We start from the raw sequence: 24,487 nt of genomic DNA, 5'->3' as shown, positions 1-24,487 counted from the left end.
TGATAACATAAACAGTTAATGCATATTTTGTATGTTATATAGCTATCATATACTATATTCTTAGAGTAAAGTAAGCTAGAGAGGCACTTGGGTGGTGCAATTGGTTAAATGACTGACTCTTGGTTTTGGCTCATGTTGTGATCTCAGAGTTGTGAGATTGACCCCCACATTGGGCTCTGTGCTCAGCACGGGATCTTCTTGAGATCCTCTGTCCCCTTCCCCTACCCCTCACCTGCTCTGTCTCTAAAATAGATAAATACATCTTGTAAAGAAAAATAAATGAGCTAGAGAAAAGAAAATGTTAAGAAAGTTATAAGGAAGAGGAAATACATTTATAGTACTACATTTATTACAAAAAATTGTGAATAAGTGGATCCTCACTTATTCAAGCCTTTGTTCACGGATCAACTTTATATAGCCTTTGGTTGCATGAAGATCCAGTTCTTTCAGAATTGAGAGATCTTTGTGGTAAATTATATAATACTGATTTTTAACAGTTGAATCAACTTTAAAATTTCTGGGATGTATTTGGTTTGGTCATAAAGTATTAACCTTTCTTGATTTGGTTTGCTAATATTTGAGGTATTTACATCTATGTTCAGGAACAGTATTATCTTTTATTTTCTCAGAATGTTCTTGTAGGGCTTTGGTATGAAAGTTATGCTAGAGGTTTCACTGCTAGGTAGGATGTGACAGATTGCAGTGGACCAACATTTCTTCTGTAAAAGTTGGTTAAAGAAAAAGAATGAAATGCAAATAAATCCTATTTTTAGAGACATGGAGAGCTATGGAAAGAACAAAGGCTAGATAAAATTCCAAAGAGAAGAATCTGGAAGATAAGTTGATGATTATTAGTCATTTTCTTTCCTTTTTTTTTTTTTTTTAAATTTCTATTTATAGAATAGATATATAGATAGTCACATAGAATGAGAGAGAGAGAGGCAGAGACACAGGCAGAGGGAGAAGCAGGCTCCATGCACCGGGAGCCCGACGTGGGATTCGATCCCGGGTCTCCAGGATCGCGCCCTGGGCCAAAGGCAGGCGCCAAACCGCTGCGCCACCCAGGGATCCCGTCATTTTCTTTCCTGAGAGTATTGGCTCATTTGGTGCAAAAACTGAGGATTTTATGCTGGCTCACACAGAAAGAGTCTACTGTGGGAAAGGACCACTTTTGTCAGCTATGCTGGGATGGCATGGCAAGCTGGATCCCAGGGATATTCCAAATGGCTAGGCCCTTTTCCTTTAGAGAACAATTGTAAGTTCTGGGGGTGGTGCAGAATCCTGGGCCAGAAAAATGGAGTGAGATATATAGTCTATCTATGCTAAGAAGGGAAAATCCTGTCATAGGAAAAGGTCCCACCACAAGTAGGCATTTGCCATATTTTGAAGCAGTTGGAAGTAAGAGGCTAAAAAGTTGAACAAGAACCCCCAGAGGATGAGACTGAATGTCTCCCAGTATTTCTAAGGTGACTCTCCTGGCTCTCAGTTTCCCAGAAGACCTCATTCTGAAGAACAGAGCAGACTACAAATAGACTGAGTCTCACTACAGTTTCATCCCAGACTGACCCAGCTCAGTCCTTGAGAGTAGGAATCTGTTCATTTCAATCCAAGCTGCCTAAAAGGAGATAAAGTTTCTTTTTACCCTATAGAAAGATTTTGGGAACTCTATTAACTTTTTAAAATTAAGCTTTTAAGATAATTATAGATTTACAAGCCACTATAAGAAATAAAGGGTTGCAAACCTATGTACTTTTACCTAGATTCCTCTAAAGGTAATGGTCTTGCAAAACTGTAGTTGGAGTGTCACAACCAGGGTACTGACATTGATACAGGCAAGGTATGGAACAATTCCATCACTACAGGACCACTATAGCAACACTTACTTTTCTCTGGCCCTAACCCCCTCCTTAACCCCTGAAACCTCTAATCTGTATTTCTACAATTTTGTTATTTTGAGAATGTTAGTTAAATGGAGTTATATGTGTATAACTTTCTAAAATTGATTTTTCCACTCAGGATAATTCTTAGGAAGTTTATGCAGGTTTTTGTGTGTATCAGTCATTTATTTCTTTTTATTGTTGAGTGATATTTTATGGTGTGGTTGTACCATAGCGTGTTTAACCGTTTGTGCACCTGTTTCTAATTTATCATGAGTTTTTGTGGCAAGATTATAAATATCTTCTTAGTGTATGTAGACTCGAGTAATTTGTCATTTTCAGTTTTTTCCTGAAATGTCCTTTCTACATCTCTCTGCTCTTTGTTTTTTGCTCTTGACTACCCTTAGGCCTGTGAGATAGGTGTTGCCATGTGATTTTCCTTTATTATCCAGAGAGTCCCTTCTCTTTTCTCTAGTAATGCAGTTCATATTTCTTGGATTCCAAATACTCCCTTTTTTCTTGCCCTGTTTTTAGTGGTCCTCCTCATTTAGTTGCTTCCTGATAATTTAAGACCTTAAAAATTTGAAAATACCGTGATTTTATGTGCATGATGGGTAATTTGAGTGAGTACAGAATTCTAAGTTGGAAACTATTTTCCCTCAGATTTTTAAAGGCATATTCTATTTTCTTTTAGGCTTCTCTTCCTGTTGAAAGTACCATTCTGATTCCTTGATCCTTTGGGAGTCACTGTTTTTTAATCCTTGCAGGCTTTTAGGATCTTAGGATCTTGTCATCTGCTTTTAGTTACTTGAAATTTCATGATATTCCTTGATGTTAGATTTCTTTAACCCTTCTTATTAAGATTTCTTTTTACAGTTTGTTTCCTGCAAGTACCTTTTTTTGTTTACCTTGTTTGTTGCCTTTTTATACTAGAGCCTTTTTTTCAGTTGTCTAGTGAATCTTAGTGGTCTCTTCATATTTAAGAGTGGAAACCTAAAATGGTGGTTGGAAGTTCTGTTTTTGTAGTAAAATTTGTGCCTTGGTAGATTTTACTGTGCTGTGATCTGTCTGGGCCATGTCATTGTAGATGTCCAGGTGTTAATAATAATCTACAGGCTTTTTAAACTTGGCTTGATAGGTTTTTCAGACAAATCTCTCCTGCTTCGAAGTCTGATAACTACAAATCTTCTCAGCCAGGTGGGGCAGAGGGAAGGTACATTTTGAATGCTTTCACTTAGTAACTCTGTTTTTACTCTTGCCTTCAGCTGTGTCTGAGTCTAGAGGCTCTCCAATTCTGGGACTCAAGAGAGTAAACATCTAATATGCCAGGGTTGGGAAAGGAAAGACTATGACTCTGACTGATTCCTATACGTACTTTTAACAACTCTTCTGTTTGTAAGTCCCAGTTGGAACCTCTCTTTTAGAGGTGCCTTATATGTTGAATTAATGGTCTTAAGGGTTTCTCCATAAACATAAATCTGTATCCTGTGCTTTCTCCATTGCTAGCATGTTTCTGCTCTCTCTGGACTGATTACTTGCTGCTGATCTGCTTTCCAACTGAAGAAAAATTGGTTGACATGTCCCATGTAATCCCTTCTCTTTTCATACTTCTGGGTTTGTACATTTTTAAAAAATCCTAATGAGGTTTTAAGAGGAACAAAGTATAGTGAAAGTTTGCTTTTGTTTTCTTTATGTAATTGAGTTCCATAGTATATTCACTGAACAGCAGTGCAGTGGCTTCCTCATTTATATATTTCCATATTGGTAGATTTTTAGGTTGTTTCCATCAATTCATTATTACAGTGATGTAGTGATGTGCATCTTTTGTTCATGCCTCCTCATGCACATGTTGTAAACTGAAGTTTCTAGGATATGCACATTTCAGTTTCAATGAAATTGTTAAATATTGAGACGCCTGGGTGGCTCAGTGGTTGAGCGCCTGCCTTAGGCCCAGGGCGTAATCCTGGAGACCTAGGATTGAGTCCCACATCGGGCTTCCTGCATGAAGCCTGCCCTCTGCCTCTCTCTCTGTGTCTCTCATGAATAAATAAATAAAATCTTAGAAAAAAAATTGTTAAATATTTTCAGTTTTTTCTGCAAGATGCTTTACCAGTTTTTTTCCCCCATATGCAATATATGAATGAGATTTCCCTTTTCTAGATTTTTAAAATTTATGACGATTTATTTCAGATTTACAAAAGAAAATATGCATTATGTAAAGCATTAAAAATAATATAAATGAACACTTACGTACCCATCCCTCAATGTAAGAAATATCCATACTTCAGCATCAGTGTGTCCCTTTCTGATCCTGTTCTTCAACCTCTCCTCCCTGCACAGAGGTAACCACTATCTTGAATTTTCTGTTCATCATTCCCCTCCTTTATTTTATAATTTTACCACATAATGGGTGTGTTGCTGACATTTGTTCAGCACTTTCTCCCCTACCTCTGACAGGTCGACAGGTCCCATTATCATCCACATGTTGGTGCTTCACTAGAAGGACTCCTGAAACTCATCGTATAGTTGTACTTGTGACTGAGATTTATTATAGGCATATAGTGAGGATATACAGCCAGATCGGGAAAGGAAAAAGACACACCAAGCAGTCTGGAGGAACCATGTCAAGGGTACCTGTGGGGATCACAGAAAACGTGTTGCTTCCAGCAGTGAAATGTGTACAGTCTTTCTGCCCAGGGAAGCTTTCTGAGGCTTACCCCATTTTTATTCGGGACTGGTTACATAGGCACTCTCTGCCCACCCAAATCCTGTTCTCTCTGAAGAAAAAAAAGCAGATGTTCACTGTAAATCACATTTTTATACAGTCTAAGCAGCTGCCTAGTAGGCACAACCTTATCATTTGGTAATGGGGGAAACATTCTGAAAGCCAAGTCCCCAGTTGCCAACCAAGGACTGCCCTGTGAGCTGCTTTAAATGATCAGGCCTGCTATGTTAATTCCTCCATTGAGTGAATCTCTAAAATATATGTATATATATAAATATATGTATGTGTGTATATATATATATATATATATATATATATATATAGTTTCACATGTATCTACTTTGAACTTTATGTAAATAGGACTGTGACATACTTCTATGACCTGATTTTTTTTTTCGTGGTTAACTGTCATTTATTCTTATTGCTGTGTCTTAGTCATTTCATTGTTGAATGTGTGATGTTACAGGACTATACCATAATTTACCCAGTTTACTATCAGAATAGTTCTTTGTTATCCAGAGCAGCATTGTTTCTGTGTTAGGTTATTTGAAATTTCAACTTTACTAGATAATGCCACATTGTTTGTTTGTTCTTTCTTTTCTTTTCTTTTCTTTTCTTTTCTTTTCTTTTCTTTCTTCTTTTCTTTTCTTTCTTTCTTTCTTTCTTTCTTTCTTTCTTTCTTTCTTTCTTTCTTTCTTTCTTTCTCTTTCTTTCTTTCTTTCTTCTTCCACATTGTTTTCTAAAGTAGTTACTTAAGTATACAACTCTACCAGCTGGTTTATTGTTTTTAAATACTTGCTTTTTTTCCAATTTAAAAAACAAATGTATTTAATCAGAATTACTAATTTTTATTAGATCTAATGGTGTCTATCTCTTAGGCTCAGTGCCAGAAATCTCATCTGAAGTCAGTTCCAGTTTCTTCAAGGAAGAAAGAAAGTGAAGGTGTCAACAGATCAGGTTGGTGGCATCTCCATGGATGTTATTTGCTTAGACATTTAAAAGGAGATTTTGAAGGTGTCACGTGTGTTGGCTTGAGTGATAGGTTCACGGGTCAGTGTAGACAGAGTGGTCAGTGTTTTGTTTTGTTTTTTTAAACACGAGTAATACGCTTTGAGTATTCCTTTGTTTTAGTGGTAAGAACATTGATTATTAGTATATGGTAAGAGACATTAAAGTGGTAAGAACATTGATTATTAGTATATGGTAAGAGACATTAAATAAAAATTATTGCATAGACTATAGTTTTAAGACTTTTCAAATAGATTAGTCTCCCTCCCCTCTCCCAATGAATAAATGAATTAATCCAAGAATAAACCAATGAATATTAAATCACACATCTATGGGTCAGGAATTGAGAAGCAGCTTAGATAAATGGTTCTGGCTTGAAATTTTTCATGAGGTGTCAGTCAAGATGTTGGTCAGTGTTGCAGTCATCTGAAGGCTTAATGGGGGATAGGGATATATTTCCAAGATGACTCATGTGGGGCTATGCAGGCAGGAAGTCTTAATTCCTTCTCACATGGACCTTTTCATGGGCTTCTTGAGCATTTTTTTTTTAAATTTTATTTATTTATGATAGTCATCACAGAGAGAGAGGCAGAGACACAGGCAGAGGGAGAAGCAGGCTCCATGCAGGGAGCCTGACGTGGGATTCGATCCCGGGTCTCCAGGATCGCGCCCTGGGCCAAAGGCAGGCGCCAAACCGCTGCGCCACCCAGGGATCCCAACATATTTTTTTTTAATTGAGATATGTGACATGTAACATGTTAGCTTCAAGTATATAACATTCAATATTTGTGTATACATGGTTAGTGTTCTTTTTTTATTCTTTTGTTCATTTCCTTTTATTAAATATATGTGCTGCAACTTTTAAAAGTTGGTTTACATTTTTTCAAATCAGAAAAATTTTGCTCATTTGAAGTAAGCCTCAAAGATTAAAAAAGTAAAGCTACTAATTGTTATTTCCATTGTCCTGCTGAGGTAACCTTTGAATGAAAACATATATAAATGTATGTGTGTGTGCACAGAAGAGGTTGTACAATTTTTTTTACACTAGCAATGTGGGAAAGTACTTTTTACCTGATAGATCATTTGCTTTTTTTTTTTTTTTTTTTTGCCAGTTTGATTGGTATTACATGATCTCATTGTCCCTCTAAAATATCTGTGATATCCAGGGAGTGCCTGAGTGGCTCAGTTGGTTGAGTGTCTGCTCTTGGCTCAGATCATGATCCCAGCATCCTGGGATCAAGCCCCACATTGGGCTCCCTGCTCAGCGGGGAGCCTGCTTCTCCCTCTCCCTCTGCTGTTCTTCCTGCTTGTGCTCTCTGCTCTTTCACTCTGTTAAATAACTAAAATATTTTTTAAAAAAGATATCTGTGATATCAATTGCATTTGAGTACTTTTTAATTTATTTATTGGCTATTTGAATTTCCTTTTATCTGAGTTGGCTATTCATATCCTTTCACGTTAGTTTTTTCTTGTTAATGAGAGGTCTTTGAGTTGAGTATCTGTATCTGTTGATTTGTGTGAGAGGTGTTTGCCTTTCCAATGATCCCTTGACTTTTACAGATTTTGTTTTATAGTATCTTAAACCATATGGTGAGTAAGATTTTTAATTTTAATTGTCAAATTTGTGACTTCTATAGTTTTTGACCTTCTTGTTTTGGTTAAAAGGTCTATCTTATTCTTTTTGTTTTTTTTTTTTTAATTTTTTATTTATTTATGATAGTCACTCAGAGAGAGAGAGAGAGAGAGAGGCAGAGAGGCAGAGACATAGGCAGAGGGAGAAGCAGGCTCCATGCTCCGGGAGCCCGACGTGGGATTTGATCCTGGGTCTCCAGGATCGTGCCCTGGGCCAAAGGCAGGCGCCAAACCGCTGCGCCACCCAGGGATCCCGGTCTATCTTATTCTAATGGTAGAGTAGAGTCTTAGATTTTCATCTTTTTTTTTTTTTAAGTTTTTATTTAAATTCCAGTTTGTTAACATACAGTGTAGTATTAGTTTCAGATATATAATATAGTGATTCAACAATTCCATACAATACCTGGTGCCCATCAAATCCCCATCACCTATTTCACCCATCCCCCAACCCACATCCCCTCTGGTGACCATCAATTTGTTCTCTATAGTTAAGAGTCTATTTCTTGGTTTTCCTCTCTCTCCCCTTTCCCCCCCATACGTTCATTTGTTTCTTAAATTTCAGATATGAGTGAAATCATAGAGTATTTTGTCTTTCTCTGATTTATTTACTTAGTATTATACTTTCTAGATCCACCCATGACTACATTTTGTTTTGTTCATTTATCCACTGATGAATATTTTGGCAGTTTCCACTTTTTGCTTATTCACTGCTGTGAATGCAAGTGTACAGATACCTCTTGCAGTCTCTGCTTTCAATTCTTTTGGAGACATACTCAAAAAAGAAATTATTGGATCATACAGTAATTGTATTTTTAACTTTTAGGGGAACCACTAAACTGTTTTTTATAGTGGCTGCATCGTTTCTACATTTCCACCAGCAGTGTATAAGGGTTCCAGTTGCTCCATATCTTCAACAATACTTTTTTTTTTTTTTTGCATGTGTGTGTTTTGTTGATAATAGCCATCCTAGTGGGTATGAAGTTGTATCTCATTGTGATTTTGATTTGTTCATCATTGTTATTAGGAATTTTTTTTTGTCATTAGGGAATTTTAAATTAATAATTAGATACCACTGCACACTGTAAGAATGGCTAAAATCCAAAATCCAAAAACCTGGTTCTTCTTCTTTTTTTTTTTTAATTTATTTATTTATGATAGTCACAGAGAGAGAGAGAGAGAGAGAGAGAGAGAGAGGCAGAGACACAGGCAGAGGGAGAAGCAGGCTCCATGCACCGGGAGCCCGATATGGGATTCGATCCCGGGTCTCCAGGACTGCGCCCTGAGCCAAAGGCAAGCGCCAAACCGCTGCGCCACCCTGGGATCCCTGGTTCTTTGTAACTCATTTTTTTGAGAGTTTGTCTTTTTATTTGTTTCAGGAGAGTTTGTAGTTGATTGTTAAAACATTTTTATGATGGATATTTTAAAATTCTTATTAAATAATTTTAACATTTGATTCATCTTGTTTATTTGTGCCCATTGATCATATTTTTCTTGTTCAGGTTGTGCTTTTCTGAGTTTTGGTATGCTCCATCATTTTGATTGTATTCTTGACATTTCGGTTAATATTTTAGGAAACTCTCGATTCTATTTAAATCTTTTGTTATAGTATACAGTTGCCTTGTTTTGGTTTAATGTGTAGGTTATTGCTTGCTTCTGTGGATTTTATTTCCAGTGGCAGTTAAGTGTTTAGAATCCTAACAGTGATATTTTGGTCTGTTTCATTTCCTGATGCTGCTGAGATTCCCGCTCAGTTCTTGGAGGTGCTGTGTCAGATGAATGGAAGATGTTTCAGAGTACCCCATGTCTTTATTCACTCAAGTGAGGGTTGGGGTGAGAAACTATTGAGATTGGATCTTCTTAAATGACTGGGTAGAGGACAAGATGGGGGGGTGTAGGGTTTTCTTAAGTTCTTCCTGCCTCAGGTTAGACTGCCCATAGAGGCCCCCCATGTGAAGTAAGGCCTCGGTTGTTGATACTAACAGTGGTTCAAAATGTCACCTTGGTCTGTGCAGCAGTGGCTGGGAAGGTCAAAAGTTTCACTTCTCTGCAGCTATTTGTGGATCATTTGGCCTGCTATCCTTGATTGTTGAAGTGGAGACTGGGTTGGTCCAGGAACAAGGTTAGCCTAGGACTTTGCTCTTTTACTACTGCTGTCCTGTATAACTTACAGAGTGGGACCTGGCATGGCCTGAGGCTTTCCTGCTTTTACAAGGCCACTATAGAATGGAGTATTTAGTGGGTTAGGTTGTGGAATTAAGAGTTGGGGCTCCCTGCTAGAGGTCCTTGTTGAGTTTCCCTTCTTCAAGTCTTTTGGCCAGAGAATGGAGGATTTTTTCCCCTATGCCTGTTGGTGGTTCTGGGTTGCATACCTCTAGAATCCAGTCTAGGGGGGTATATGGGAGATAAAAGGACAACCTAAAGGATTCACCATATTGTCTTTTGTTGCTTAAAGCTTGAGGTTCCTAGCAAATACACCTTTTTCTTTCCAGCTTTTAGAGTTCTGTTATTGTTGTTGGATAGATAATTACCAGGAATTTAGTTTAGTTGTATTTAGAGGGAAAAGCAGAGAAAACTGAGTATACTGTCTTGTTCCATAACCTTCTAAAAGATGTTTTTTGATTGTATTTAAAATTTTTAATCTTTGCTTTTTAAAAAAATTAATTAAGTAATTTATTTTTGAGAGGGAGAGAGGCAGAGTGCATGGGGTTCAGGGAGAGAGAGGCAGAGGGAGGAGGAGAGAGAAACCCAAGCGGATTTCGCTATATGCTGAACCAAATGCGGGACTTGATCTCACCACCCTGAGATCATGACCTGAGCTGAAATCAAGAGTGAATGCTAAACCAACTGAGATACCCAGGTGCCCCTGATCTTTGCTTTGTAAGAATGTGAATCAGTACAAATACTCCTCAGCAGTTCTACTTTTTCTTTGATATTTGAAGGTATGAGGCTAAGAGAATATGTATGCTCTTTATATAAAGGTACATGTATATATGTATGTGTATGTATTATATACACAAATATTCTTTTACATATAAAAATATTTTTACATATGTATCTTTACATATATTTACACACAAATCTTATATATCTCTGCATATATCTGTTATGGGTCTGTAAGTGTATATATCTGTATATGTGGTTATCTAGCTGCCATAGTTTACTGACTTTTAACCTAAAAAATCGAATCTCATAATTTCTCTAGCATTACTTCATTATTTTAACTGCGTATAGATTTATTCAAATCTTGAGTAAATTGACTATCCATATAATTGTGAATTTTCTGTTTGAGAATTTTTGCCATTTCAAAACTTAAGAGCAAGGAGCAAATACATCTTTATATTCATTGATTTCATAAATTAGAACTTGTAAAGCACTTACATATTTTAATCATAGATCTTTGATTATAAACTTAATGAACTGTGAGTCTTCTGAAAACTATTTCTAATTATTGCTATTGAATTTTAAAACACATTTTGTTCTAATATTTGAAAAATTTTAATATCTTCATATAATTTTCTTCTAGCTCAAGACCATGAAGTTCATCAGGAAATTTTGGCAACTGATGTTGGTTCTAAAAATACACCTGGCTTAAGAAGAACGTCAAGTAAAAAACTCAGAGATCACCACAGTGAAGCCAGTGAAAAATTTCACTTATCTGTTGGCTCACCTTTAGTTCTTTTGGATGCAAAAGCTTCTGTATTGCAAAATGCTGTTCCATCTGTGGCCCAAAAGGGAGAGACCTATACTTCTGAAAATTCAGTAAATATATTGCCTTCAAGTACAGAAATTTCTCTTAAAACCAGAAAAAGGTAAATTTTTTACCTATTCAAATAATAATGTGAATCCTACTTTGAAAATTTTAAGTTATTTATTTTTAATGTATTTTATAGTAAGTATTGAGGAATCTTAACATGAGAAGAGCATAACATACATCAGTTTATATTCAGTTTATATTTGATACAGAAAGCTTAAGGTATGCTTCAGAGAAGTTTGTGGGTAAACATTTCTATAGGCTGGAAAAAAAAGTATTTTCTTCTGATAATATGTGTTCTATAACTTCCTAAGAGTATTTTCTCTGTGTCATTTGTAATTACAGTGGTAGGTATGTGTTGGGTCATTTGTAGGGTAGCAGAAGGTAAGTATTTTGAGGGTAAATGGTGGTAAATCTATGTCTGTTTCTTGGGGCTTTCATTTTGGCCTTTAAGAGGCAAAGTAGATCATTCAAAGTCCTTTGCTACTGGGTACCTTTGCAATGAGTGTAACTGTCTGCCTAGTGTCTTGTGTAATTCTTGAAGCCAAGGAGTTAAGTACATTCTAAGATTTTGCTATTCAAAATATTCTGTGGCTCAGGATCAAGAACAGTGAATGCATTATCTGGCAATTTTTTAGAAATACAGAATTTCAAAGCCTACCCTAGACCTACTGAATCAGAATCTATATTTTGATAAGATTCTTCATATTATTCAAAATCTCATGAAATGTTTGAGAACTAGTCCTCTAAGATACATATTTCCTTGGTCTATCTCTTACTTTTTTCCATTGACAAATAAGAAATGTAATTTTCTTTGTATATTTTAAGAGATTACAGATCAGAACGTGGAGATTTTAAAGGCCTAGTGGAAAAATTTTTTTTTAAGATTTTATTTATTTGTACATAAGAGAGACCAAGAAAGAGGCAGAGACAAAGGCAGAGGGAGAACCAGAGGGGGAGCCTGATGCCGGATTTGATCCTAAGACCCTGGGATCACCACCTGAGCCAAAGGCAGACGCTCAACCCACTGAGCCACCCAAGTGTCCCGGCCTAGTGGAAAATTTTTTAAGTGGTCTGTATTGTCACTGAAAACTTTATTGTTCAGGAAAACTTATAACTCAGCAAACTGTGAGATTATACAACTTGCCTTCCTTTTAACCTTCAAGGTTAAATTTTGAAGATAAAAGTGTTTTGAAGAAAGGAGAAATAGCAAATAAAGTATCAGAAATAGAGGATAAAATATCAGAAGAAACACAAAAGAGGAGATCATCAAGAATATCTCAGAAAAGAGTACAAGACTCAGAAGATGAAATTCAGCCACAAACTAAAAAAAGTTTTTCAACATTGTTTTTAGAAACTGTAAAACGAAAAAGTGAATCCAGGTGAGTTACTAGGAAGCTGCCTTTGAGGCAATTTTATTTTACATTCTGTGAACAATATCAAGGATTCTTAATGCTATTTAAATAAATTCTTAATGCTAAATGCTATTTATATAGAAGTTAATCTTAATTGGTACAAATTTTAATTGAAATTATGCCTAACTCTCACAGCAAATCACTCCCAAAGCCATCATTAAATATCTACTAAATTAAATGTGAAAGACAATAAGTTTTTTCAGCTTTCATTGCTTTTGGTCATTAGCACTTTCAAATCTGTATGATACCAAAGAATGAAGGCAGTATTTAGAAACAGAATTATGTCATGATGTATTTCACCATTAAGGGCTTTAACATTTTTATTTTTCTTCTGCTTGTGTTAATAAATTTTAGTCTGTTTTGGCCTCCTTAAAACCTTTAGAGGTTCTTCAGTGTCCATACAGTGATCTTCACTGTGGCTGCACATTACAGTTAACTACAATTAATGTCAGCTAGGGTTGAGAACCACTGGCGTATATAAACTTCAGATTTGTCAGCTGGTATTTACAACCTTCACTCTCCCTGGTTAACTGTTTCTGCCAACTTGGTCATACACATTTGCATTTGTCTGTTTTGGCATACCATTTTCCCCTTGTCATATGCTAGTCTTTTTCTTTTCTGGTGACATCTGCTTCCTGGGTCATGGATGGCTATCTTCTTTTTTTTTTGGCTATCTTCTTTCTATAACCTCACATGGCAGATGATAGCAAGAAGGCTTTCTGAGGCTTCTTTTATGAGGGTATTAATTCTATTCATTAGTGTTCTACCCTCATGACTTAATCACCTTGTAAAAGCCCCATCCCCAAATACTATTCCACTGGGGATTAGGTTTCAGTTTATAAATTTTGGAAATATACAGACATTCAGTCTATAGCAAGTGTCAACGTTGTTTCCTAAGGATATCTTCAGTTTGACTAATCATGATGTTTTGGAAGTCCCTTGAAGTAAAATAGAGGTGCAAATTTAGAGAATTCTTATTGGCCGGTTTAGGAAGGCTTAATTTTTAAATTCTTAGCATTACTTCTTTATATACAAAAACTTAATAGATGAGTTATATACAGTAAGGCAAATTAAACCTGTTTATAACAGATTGGCTATATCTTTAAATGTTGAAAAGTAACATTTCTGTTTAAATATTCATACATTGTGGTTTTCTATTTATATTGACTTGGTTTTCATTAGATTTTCTAGACTTTTCTAATCATATAAACTTGCAAAACTCTACCTGTTAGAAGATAGTATATTTCTTAGTGTGTATATATATATATGTGTGTGTGTGTGTGTGTGTGTGTGTATATATATATTTATATATATAGATAAATCTTATGTAAAACTAGTTTTACATTATAAAATGTAAATTTTATAATTTGAGATTATAGAGAAGTAGAGAAGGCATTTTCATTTCATAATCTTTTTGTATATTTTATTTTTTTTATTTTTTATTTTTTTTATTTTTATTTTTTTGTATATTTTATTAATGAAAAGATAGAAGAGACAGACACGATAATGCTTAAGCATCCTGACTCAAGTGGAAAAGGCAGAAACAGGAGTACATATGCTAGCTTCAGAGTTTGGGTGTTTACCCTAAGTTTTTACTTATGCATATCTCACTTTAGTAGGTGTTTTGCTTGAGGCTGTTGTTATAAAAACGAAGGAAATGGAGAAGAGTCCATCAGATTACTATCCTTTGAATAATTCCTTCTCTAGAAAGCTTTCCCAACTAATTGGAAGAGATGCTGTTTAATTCCTATTAGATTACCTTTCTAGATAGTTTTCATTTATTTCTATACTGTGATTGCAATATTAAAACTTATTTGAAGGCGTACGTGAATTATCAAACTTGGAATGAATTTTTATATTTAGTGCATACATTTGTAGTGTTTTCTTAGACTATTAGACTTGAAGATGCCTTGGAAATGACATTGTTTTGGATGTGAAGAAATCTGGCCCCTAAGAGACATCTATACAGGCATAGAATTAGTATAACAGTATAAATAATAATGGCATGCATTTTTGGACTGTAGATCAATGTATCTGGGCTGTTTAACACATCTGCGGGTTTCAACTATTCAATATATATACTGGGTTGGGGGAGCCTTAAATTAGTTGATGTCTATGCTTCCTTCCAGCTCTGAACTTCTGTGATTTCATTAGTGTTTTAAATGAGTATAATTGGGTATTACAGAAATGTAAAAGGAGAGGAGGATTTTCAAGGGTAAGAGAAAATTGAGGAGATGTATACTGTTCTTTAAAAGATACATAGATTATATTTCCTATTTAGATTATTTTCTTCACAAAGCAAAGGTAAAAACTTTATTTTTCGAGCTATTACTTATTGTAACATCCTGTTTAGTCCTGTTGTTAGGCATATAGCAACTGCTCCACCTCATTCATCTCCTTCAAATGACCTAAAGTTGTTAGAGGATGAATTTATAATTGATGAATCAGAAAGCAGTATTGCCAGTCAACCTTGGATTACTATACCCAGAAAGGCTGGGTCTCTGAAACAGTACACAGTGTACCCTGCAGAGAGCTCTGCACTCCTTCAAAGTAAGAAGTCAAAAGAAAAACATCACAGCGTGTCACCTACAGCTTTGACAAGTGACAAACATTCTGGCACAGCTTATGCAGTAGAGACATCTCAGCCCTCTGAACAAAAAAGACTGGGTAGAAGTTGTGCTTTGACAAATGAACTGGAAAATGATTATAGATCTACAAAACATGAAATGTATTATGAGAATGCAGAGAAATCATCTGGAAAGAAAAAGACTATACAACAACAAGAGAGAGGAAAATTTAAGGCCAATATCCTTGAAGAACAGGTTGATATGGAACAATCGAAAGGTAACAATATAAATGTGTCACATATCACCCAAGATAAATTACAGAGAAATTCAGATAGAAATATGGAATGAGTGTGAAAAGGTGATAAATGTTGGTATTTCCAATAAACAGGTGCTGCCTGTGGGTAAGTGTTTTATATTAAGTATAACTATGAACAGTATTCCACAACTTTGTTTTTATAATATTTCTGTTTAGCTTTGGGAAGTAGGCAAAGTAAAACTAAATCTGTAGGCTCTTTTCTAGCATCTGTCTTTTACCTACAACTAAATTCTGAGTCACTTGAGTTTTGTGTAGCTTCTAAGATGGTAGTATATATATATAAAGGAAAAAGTGAATGGGAAAGACTCATAAACCAGGTAGTTACCAGAATATGAATAAGACAACATCATATATTCTTTGAGGTTTATTGAAATATATACTGGGGGAAAAAAAAACAAGATTAGTATGGGGCTATTTCTTACAGAATAAAATTCATACTCTTTTATTCCATCATTTTCTCATTAATCTAACAGTAAATTGCTAGACACTGTATTTAGGTAGTGAAATTACAAAGATTACTGAGACACAGTTATCACCATTAAAAAAATCGATCTAGTAGTGTTTGTAGACTAGCAGATATACACATATATTCATAGGCCACTAGTAGAATTAGAGACCGTTATCCAAGTAATATCTCAATAGATATTTTTATCTTGTTTCACTATATTACTTATCCAAGCTGGGAGACTTGAGAATAAGAGGGGATGTCAGGACAGGAAGCATAAACTGAGATTGTCTCAGACAAAGCTGGAGTATGGTTATCCTCTTTATGTCATTATTGTATAGTGATTAAGGTTTGTAATGATGAAACTCTCATGAAGAAAAGATCCATTTATATTCTTTATACTGCTTTCTAAGTAATAGAAAAGGTAATTATTCTTACAGGTTTCTTTAGAATAGTTAATGGAATAGGAAACACTTAATAAATGTATTAGATATTTTATATGTACATAATATAATTTAATCCTTCTTGATAATCCCATATGTTAGGAGATAACACTCAAGGTTAAAAATACTGGCTGAGGATCTGTCTCCTCGTTAGAGCCTATATTTTTTAAGCACTATCAAGAAGTTTTGAAATAAGTGGAAGTGTTTTTGGTAGTCATTTGAAAAAGCTATTAGTTAACCAGAAAACTCTCTTCACTATAATTGTGTTTGTACCTAGAGGTTCTAGATGACTATAACATATTGCTGATAAAGAAGGGAGAAAGAGGTAAAGTACGGTGTTTAAGCTAGTTTTTATGAAAAATTCCACTTTAATTATTACTTATTCAATTACTTTAGCTTTTTGTATAATCTATAACATAGACTTTAAATTACCTGAATTAATGGTTGTCACACATTAGTTTTGTCTGTTCGTACCTTTGTGTATTTGAAAAATTCTGCTTAAAATAAAGGGAGAAAAAAGCCACTGTTTTTATTTTGTGGACCTCTCTTGTAAATGTCCAAATGTCCCAGGTTATTTTTTAAAAATATTTTTATTTATTTATTAGAGAGAGAGAGCATGAGCCAGGGTGGTGGTGGCAGAGGGAGAGAGAGAAACAGACTCCTCGCTCAGCAGGGAGCCCGATAATCAGGGCTAGAACCCAGAACCTTTGGAATCGTGACCTGAGCCTAAGGCAGATGCTTAAGTGATTGAGCCACCCAGGCTGGCCGGCTGGCTGGCCTGCCTGCCTGCCTTCTTTCCTTTTCTCAGGAGGTGGCTATTTTAAGAAAATAAAAAGAACCTGACTAAACTGAAGTTACATTATAGGAAAGTTTTTTTTTTCTTATTAGTCCCTTAAAATATGAATTCACAAAATTTGAAGCTACAAAAATTTTTATTTATCCTAAGTTCTTAGGAAAAAAACATTGTATCAAGAAAGTATACTTGAAGGATACTCTGTTTAATTAAATGCCAAATTCTTCCCATTGATTTTCATGTATATTAAATTCTTCTTTATCTAGATTGTTTAGTGACTATAATTTCTGATTACCAGTTGTATTAATTTTCTATCACTGTCATAACAAATTACCACATACTTAGTGACTTAAAAAACATACATGTATTTTATAGTTCTATGGGTCACAAGTCTGAAATAGATTTCATTGGGCTAAAATCAATGTGTTGACAAGGTTGCTTTTCCTGTGATTCTGGGTGAGAATCTGCTTCCTTGTCTTTTCCAGCCTCTTGAAGTTGTTTATATCCTTGTATCATGATTTCCTTCTTTTATCTTCCAAGCCAGCAATACCAGCCTTCTTACATTTCCATTTTCTTTTACCTCTTTTACCATTGCCCTTTCTGACCACTACTTTTAAGAACACATATAATTAGATTGGACCAGCCTAGATAATCCAGGATAAGTCTGATTCTCGTATTTTTTTGTTTGATTTCCTTCTATGTCTTTATTGACTTCTTTTTCTCATTTCACTTATAAATTTTGGTGATTCTTTCCATATTCCTCAAGTTTAATAGTTTGCCCTTTGTTCTTCCTTTATATTCATACCTTGAGAAAATTATTCCTTTGCTTCCGTCTGAATTATTTTCCCAAATTTACCTTCAGAGTGAAAGTCTGGTCTTGTATTTCCTGTATTTCCAGATTTCAACCCGAATTATGTTCTCATTTTTTTGAAAAGTTCTGTACAGTTTCATATTTAATTATGTGATTATGTATAATACCTATCTGCTCCTTTGGTCTTACAGACTTTATGTAATTTGTTTACTCCATGAATATTTCCTACTTAATAGGGGTTTAATTCTTTTTTTGGATCAGAAGTCTTTTCTCAGATGCTTCATAAATGCTGGTTTCTTGATTTATTTGATGATCAAGAAAATTTTTCATTCTGTCTACTAACATCTAATATTTTAAACCTCTTCCTGAAAAAAATTTTCCATTTTGGTGGTTGTGCCCCTCTTTGCTGTAATATTTGTATTGAAATACCTTGTATTTCCCTGATTTTTCCTTCTTGTTGTCAGCCACAAAAAACAAAACTAGAATTGATCCCACCTTTCTGTTAGATTCTTTTCTTACGTCATTGGGATGAAATGAAGTTACTACTGGTACCAGACCTTTACATTAGCTATGATTGCTTGCCATATTCATTGTTTCTTTTCAGTCTTTTTTTTCTTTTTCTTTTTTTTTTTTTTTTTTAATTTATGATAGAGAGAGGGAGAGGCAGAGACACAGGCAGAGGGAGAAGCAGGCTCCATGCATCAGGAGCCCGATGTGGGATTCGATCCCGGGTCTCCAGGATCGCGCCCTGGGCCAAAGGCAGGCGCCAAACCACTGCGCCACCCAGGGATCCCCTCTTTTTTCTTTTTAAATTCTATTCACAAAAATAATGTTTTTCCTTCATATAGGAACATCTTTTGAAACTTCATTTTAGGGCAGCCCGGATGGGGTTTAGTGGTTTAGTGCTGCCTTCAGCCCAGGACGTGATCCTGAAGACCCGGGATCGAGTCCCACGTCAGGCTCCCTGCATGGAGCCTGCTTCTCCCTCTGCCTGTCTCTCTGTGCCTCTCTTTCTCTGTGTCTCTCTCGTGAATGGATAAATAAAATCTTTTAAAAAAAGAAAAAAACTTCATTTTAAATCTCTTCTTTCAAAAATTAGTTTGACAAAATCATGACTATTCAAAACAGAAAAACAATGGTTACCTTTTTTTTTTGATTTGGGACATTGGTCAGTAGTTGGAAGAAGCCACATACTTTTCCTTTTCAGAATGTACTCAGAATTCAGAATGTACATTTTTTTGGGCTCAGAAGTATATGTTCTCAAGCTATGTGAAAGGTTTACATTTAACTGACAGAAACAGATCTTATTGAGAACATTTGACTTAAAAAAAAAAGGAGATGAAAGAAGCCTACAGAATAAATTTAAGACATAATTGAAAGGGTTTTTTTTTTTTTAATCTGTTGTGATTTTCTGAAAACTCTGGTTCCATAGATTGTAATTTTTTTTTTATTTTCTTTAGGAAGCAAGAAAAATAGCACCAATGTTCCTTATACAGTGTATCAGAAAAAAGATAAGAAATCTAAAAAGAAGCATTTTCCTAGTGGGTCCAAGAAGAATAAGCTTATACCTGATGAAGTGACTTCAACTATTACAAGAAGTCGAAGAATTTCCCGGCGCCCATCTGATTGGTGGGTGGTAAAATCAGAGCAGAGTAAGTATTTTATTTAAATGATGTTCTTGGAGAGCTCCGAAAAGTCATTGTATAGGAGGCTTTATGTTTGATTTATAGTCCCATTTTCCACAGAAAATTTAATGAGGACAAAGTTAAATTGGGTCATTGATAGAAATATTAAATCAATTAAAGTATAAAGATACTGGGCTCTACTATACACTATATTCTAGATATAAGGATATAGCTGTGGAAAAATAAACTGTTCTCATGGGACTTACATTTAAGTAAAGGAAGACCAGCAATATAGATGTATAATTCATGCAGTGATAGGTAATAAAGAAAAATAAAGCAGATAAATGATAGAGATGAGAAGTAGATGGCAGAAGTAGGGGTAGGTAAGAGAATACTGTTCTTATAAAAGGTGTAATAAGAGTCCATTTTGATCTTTCAGAGAAAATATCTTAGAAAAATGAAGAGGGGAACCATACAAATAACTTGGTGTGTAACATTTCAGACTAAGAGAACAGTATTTGTAAAGGTGCTAATGGAGCATACTTGGCATGTTTGAGGGATTCAAGAAGGCCAGTATGGCTAAAGATGAGTAAGCCAGGAGAGATGAAGTCAGAGAGGCAGACTGGGATAGAGAGTTTAGATGAAGTGTATTGGGAAGCTGCTGGAAGATTTTAAGCAGTAAAGTGACTTGGTTGAGTCTTCTTTTATTTATTTATTTATTTATTTATTTATTTATTTATTTATTTATTTATTTATTTATTTATTTATTTTTTATGATAGTCACACAGAGAGAGAGAGAGAGAGGCAGAGACACAGGCAGAGGGAGAAGCAGGCTCCATGCACCGGGAGCCCGACGTGGGATTCGATCCCGGGTCTCCAGGATCGCGCCCTGGGCCAAAGGCAGGCGCCAAACCGCTGCGCCACCCAGGGATCCCCTTGAGTCTTCTTTTAAAAGATTTTCTTACTGCTATATGGAGAAGAAACTAGGGCATGGGCACTAGGTAAGAGATTGTCAGAGGGAAGAGATGAAAAGTGTTTGGATTTGGTACTAACGGAGAGAGAACCAGGAGTCTAGGATGACTCAGACTTATTTTTGCCTGAACAAATAGAATATTCGAGCTCTATTGTTTACTGAGATGAGGAAAAGTATGAAAGAAGCAGATATGGGAAGGATGTCAAGATTTCAGGTTGTAATAAATTAATTAGATATCAAAGTAGATATATTGAGGAAATAGCTTGGTAAATGAATTTAAAGTTAGGGAGAAGGATTTGGGAGGATGTATAATTAGGGACCTAACAATATATAGATGATTTTTAAAACTTTAGGACTGTTTGAAATCACATAATGACACAATGAACCTGGAGAAGAAAGCCAAGGATTTAGTCCTGAGAGACTAATCAGGAGTCAAGACGAAAAGGTAGATCCATCCACCAAAAGAAACTAAACAGGAACAGTTAGTAAGATTAAAGGAAAATGAAGAGCACTTAGGTTTATGGAAGCAAAGTAATGAAAGCATTTTAAGGATGAGTGATGAACTCTTAAATACTGCTGATGGCTTGAAGTGGATGAGAGTTAAGAAATGACAATAGAATTTTGGCCACATGGAAGTTGTTGGTCACTTTGATAGAAATGGTTTCTGTGGAATGATAGATCAAAAGCCTGATTCAAGTGGTTTTAAGAGAATAGGAAGTGAGGAAGGAGAGATAGTAAGATAAGGGAGCATAGAGATGTGGGGTCAAGGAAAGGTCTTTGTGTTTTTGGTAATTTACAGGATGTTACATCAATTTATCTGCTCATTTAAAATAACCTCATAGAATGTAGGGGAGGGAGAACCCTCTTGTACTGTGGTGGGAATACAAACTGGTGCAGCCACTGTGGAAAACGGTATGGATATTCCTCAAAGAGTTAAAAATAGCTGTGATCCAGCAATTGCATTACTAGGTATTTGAACCCAATGAAATACTAATTCAAAGGGATACATGCACTCTGATGTTTATAGCAGTGTTATTTACACTTGCCAAATTATGGAAGCAGCCCAAGTGTCCATCACTTATGAATGGATAAAGAAGCCTGGAGGTGATCACCTAGACACCGTCTACCTAGTAAGTACTAAAATTCCAGACTCCCTGAAGGAAAGCAAGTATTTGACATAAACCGTATTTTTTGCAAAGCAGTTTAGGCGCACTAAGCCACATTTATCAGTTAGGAAATAATGGGAACCCTCCAAAATTTGAGTTCCCACAATCTAGTCAAGAGGTAACTTTGCAAGCAGGTCTTTCTAAAGATGACATTCTTCGGTCTGCTATACTATCTCTTCTCTGTACGACGTGAAACATTTATTGTTTTGGAAACATTTTTAATCTTTTAAAGGAAGTAATCATGAGAAGATGGTAGAAGATTAAAAATGAAAAAAGAATATTTACATTTGCAGAATCTGTTGTCTCTGGTATTTAGATCAACAAGTGAGAGTAGAACAAATAGGGCACTACATCTGAGGCATTGTTGCTATGAATTTTTGAGTCATTGGGATCCTTGATAGTAGAAAGAGAAATTCTCTTGTAGCCTTCCTTGGATTTTGGACTTAGATCTGGGTTTAAATTACGATTTCTCCACTTTTCAGTTATTTTGTTCAGTTTCTTATTTTGTAACATTATTACAAATCCTTCTACCTCCGTAGAAGGAGTAAGTGGCATGTAGTTAGTATATAAAATATTATCAACTGTTACTATTTTTTTTAAAGATTTATTTATTTATTTTATGATAGACCTAGTGAGAGGCAGAGACACAGGCAGAGGGAGAAGCAGGCCCCATGCTGGGAGCCCGACGTGGGACTCGATCCCGGGACTCCAGGATAGTGCCCTGGGCCAAAGGCAGGCGCCAAACTGCTGAGCCACCCAGGGATCCCCTCCTGTTACTATTTTGATGAACTCACCTTTCTGCCCCAGGTGTCTGAAACTGTACTATGGCAGATGAGCATGTAAATATATAGGTAAATAAAAATCTACAAAGCTTGGATAAGTTTTCTAGAACTCTGAGACTTACCAATACTTCTTCTGATAGAAAAAGTCTGAAGCTCAAAAAAGCAATATGACTTGGAACCTAAAGTCATAGGCCTTTGTGCTAGAACTGGAAAACAGTAGAATTCAAGTTTTCTGGCTGTTGATCCATTGCTTATTTCCCTAGTAAGCAACCAAACTGCCTATATAAATGTGGCCCCGCTGCTTTTTCATGTATGTTGAGAAACATTTATCGAGTGCCCACTCTGAGGCAGGAATGGTGTTAGGCAAGGCCCAATACTAGAGTGGAGCAAGTGATGAGTAACAAAGAATGAGAAATTTGCAGAAGCACTTGGTCTCAGGGTTGTGTGAGTTCAGATTCAGTGTTTGTATGACTCTGAGAGTGAGCACCTTCTTAAATTTTCCAAACTCATTAAATTTTTTTATGATGAGAACTTTAAGTTTTACTCTTTGGTATTCATTTTGTAATATATACATATATAAAATTATTATATTGTGTATCTTAAACTTATACAATGTTATATGTCATTTATATCTCAGTAGAACTGGAAAAAAAAATTGCTTCACCACAGTCCTGCTCCTGGTGTTAGGCATTCGGAATGTAAAAGAGCAATTTTGATCTTAGGGGTTGTCAGTATGCTGGAAGAGAAAGATAAGTAAACAGTTAGATGGCTAATAAATACTATCAAAGAGTTGAGAGAGAGCTACTTAATTTGGGGATGGGAATTCGAGAAAGCTTCCTGAAGGATGAATTAGCAATCAACTGAGTGAATGGGGTGAGAAGGAAGGATGGAATGTTTTCAGTAGAGTAGCATCTGGAGATTAGAGTTTAACCTTTTAAAAATTGTTTTATCAGAGTTATTTGGAGGGCTTGTTAAAACACAGATTATTGGGCTCTACTCAGAGTTTTTGATTTAGTAGGTCTGAAGTGAAGCCTGAAAATTTGCATTTCAAACTAGTTCTCAAGTGATACTGATCCTGCTGGTCCAGGGAGCAACCTTTTAAGATGCAGTGCTTTAGAGAAATGCAAGTAGTTCAGTATTGCCGGATTTTTTTGGTTTGTTTATTTGACAGCGAATGTTAAACATTTTTGATTAATGAAATAAATAGGTGTAGAAATAAATAATTGAAAATATTTGGGCTTAATCCTTAAGTTACAGATAATCACTAAAAGATTTTAACAACATTGTCATGATCCAACTTGTGTTTTCCTAAGATGATTCTTGAAGCAGTGTGAAGAATGGATTGAAGAATGGCAAGACTAGAGAAAGGGAGACTAACAGGCTGCTTTAATAATCCAGTTAAGAAATGTTGAGGATCCCTGCAGGAGAGCTATGGAAGAAGTAGATTTGAGAGATAGTAAGAATGTAGAAATGACAGAATTAGGGGATTGATTGTGAGTAGGTACAGGAGTCTTCAATGATTCAGATTCCTGATGTAGATATCTGGGTCAATAGTTATGCTTTTCATTAAGATAGGAACTAAAACCAGAGGGGAAGATTTAGGAAAGAGTTGTAGGTGAATATTATACCAGTATCTACATAGTAATTACAGTTTAAGGGTAGAAGGGTCCCTCAAAGTAGGTGCATAGAGTGAGAAGCTGAAGCTGGAGCCTTGGGAAATAACCAGATCTTAAGGATGGCCCAAAGAGTAGTGGGTAGAGACACAGAAGGTGGTTTTGTTTTCTTTTTTTTTTTTTTAATTTTTATTTATTTATGATAGTGACACACACAGAGAGAGAGAGAGAGAGAGAGGCAGAGACACAGGCAGAGGGAGAAGCAGGCTCCACGCACCGGGAGCCCGACATGGGATTCTATCCCGGGTCTCCAGGATCGTGCCCTGGGCCAAAGGCAGGCGCTAAACCGCTGCGCCACCCAGGGATCCCCAGAAGGTGGTTTTGGAAGCCTGTGATGAATTTAAAGGGGTTGGTGCATATACCTAAAAATTGAAAAGCTGTACAGTATATGTATTTAATTTGAAAACAAACATAGCCTATGAGATTGGTGTGTGTGTGTTTACATCTAAGTAAATAATGTTGGTATTTCAGTGAGCTCAATAATC

General features: G+C 35.7%; 1 protein-coding gene across 3 annotated transcripts in view; it reads left to right on the top strand.

The window, feature by feature from the left end:
* The window catches only part of CENPC (centromere protein C), an 83,434-nt gene that overhangs the window by 14,000 nt on the left and 44,947 nt on the right, over positions 1-24,487 (top strand). For all 3 annotated transcript variants that reach the window (XR_008666791.1, XM_055342571.1, XM_055342565.1), the window contains exons 5-9: positions 5,481-5,559; positions 10,766-11,051; positions 12,160-12,375; positions 14,762-15,252; positions 19,244-19,435. Coding sequence is in view for 2 of the 3 variants with exons in the window: in XM_055342571.1 (XP_055198546.1) it covers positions 5,481-5,559; positions 10,766-11,051; positions 12,160-12,375; positions 14,762-15,252; positions 19,244-19,435 (1,264 nt within the window). In the remaining variant the exon portion in view is untranslated. The remainder of the gene's footprint in view (positions 1-5,480; positions 5,560-10,765; positions 11,052-12,159; positions 12,376-14,761; positions 15,253-19,243; positions 19,436-24,487) is intronic.

Source organism: Nyctereutes procyonoides, unplaced genomic scaffold (assembly GCF_905146905.1).
Source record: "Nyctereutes procyonoides isolate TBG_1078 unplaced genomic scaffold, NYPRO_anot_genome, whole genome shotgun sequence".
NCBI lineage: Eukaryota > Metazoa > Chordata > Mammalia > Carnivora > Canidae > Nyctereutes > Nyctereutes procyonoides.
Note: the sequence above shows the minus strand (reverse complement) of the source record. Positions and strands in the feature narration are given on the sequence as shown.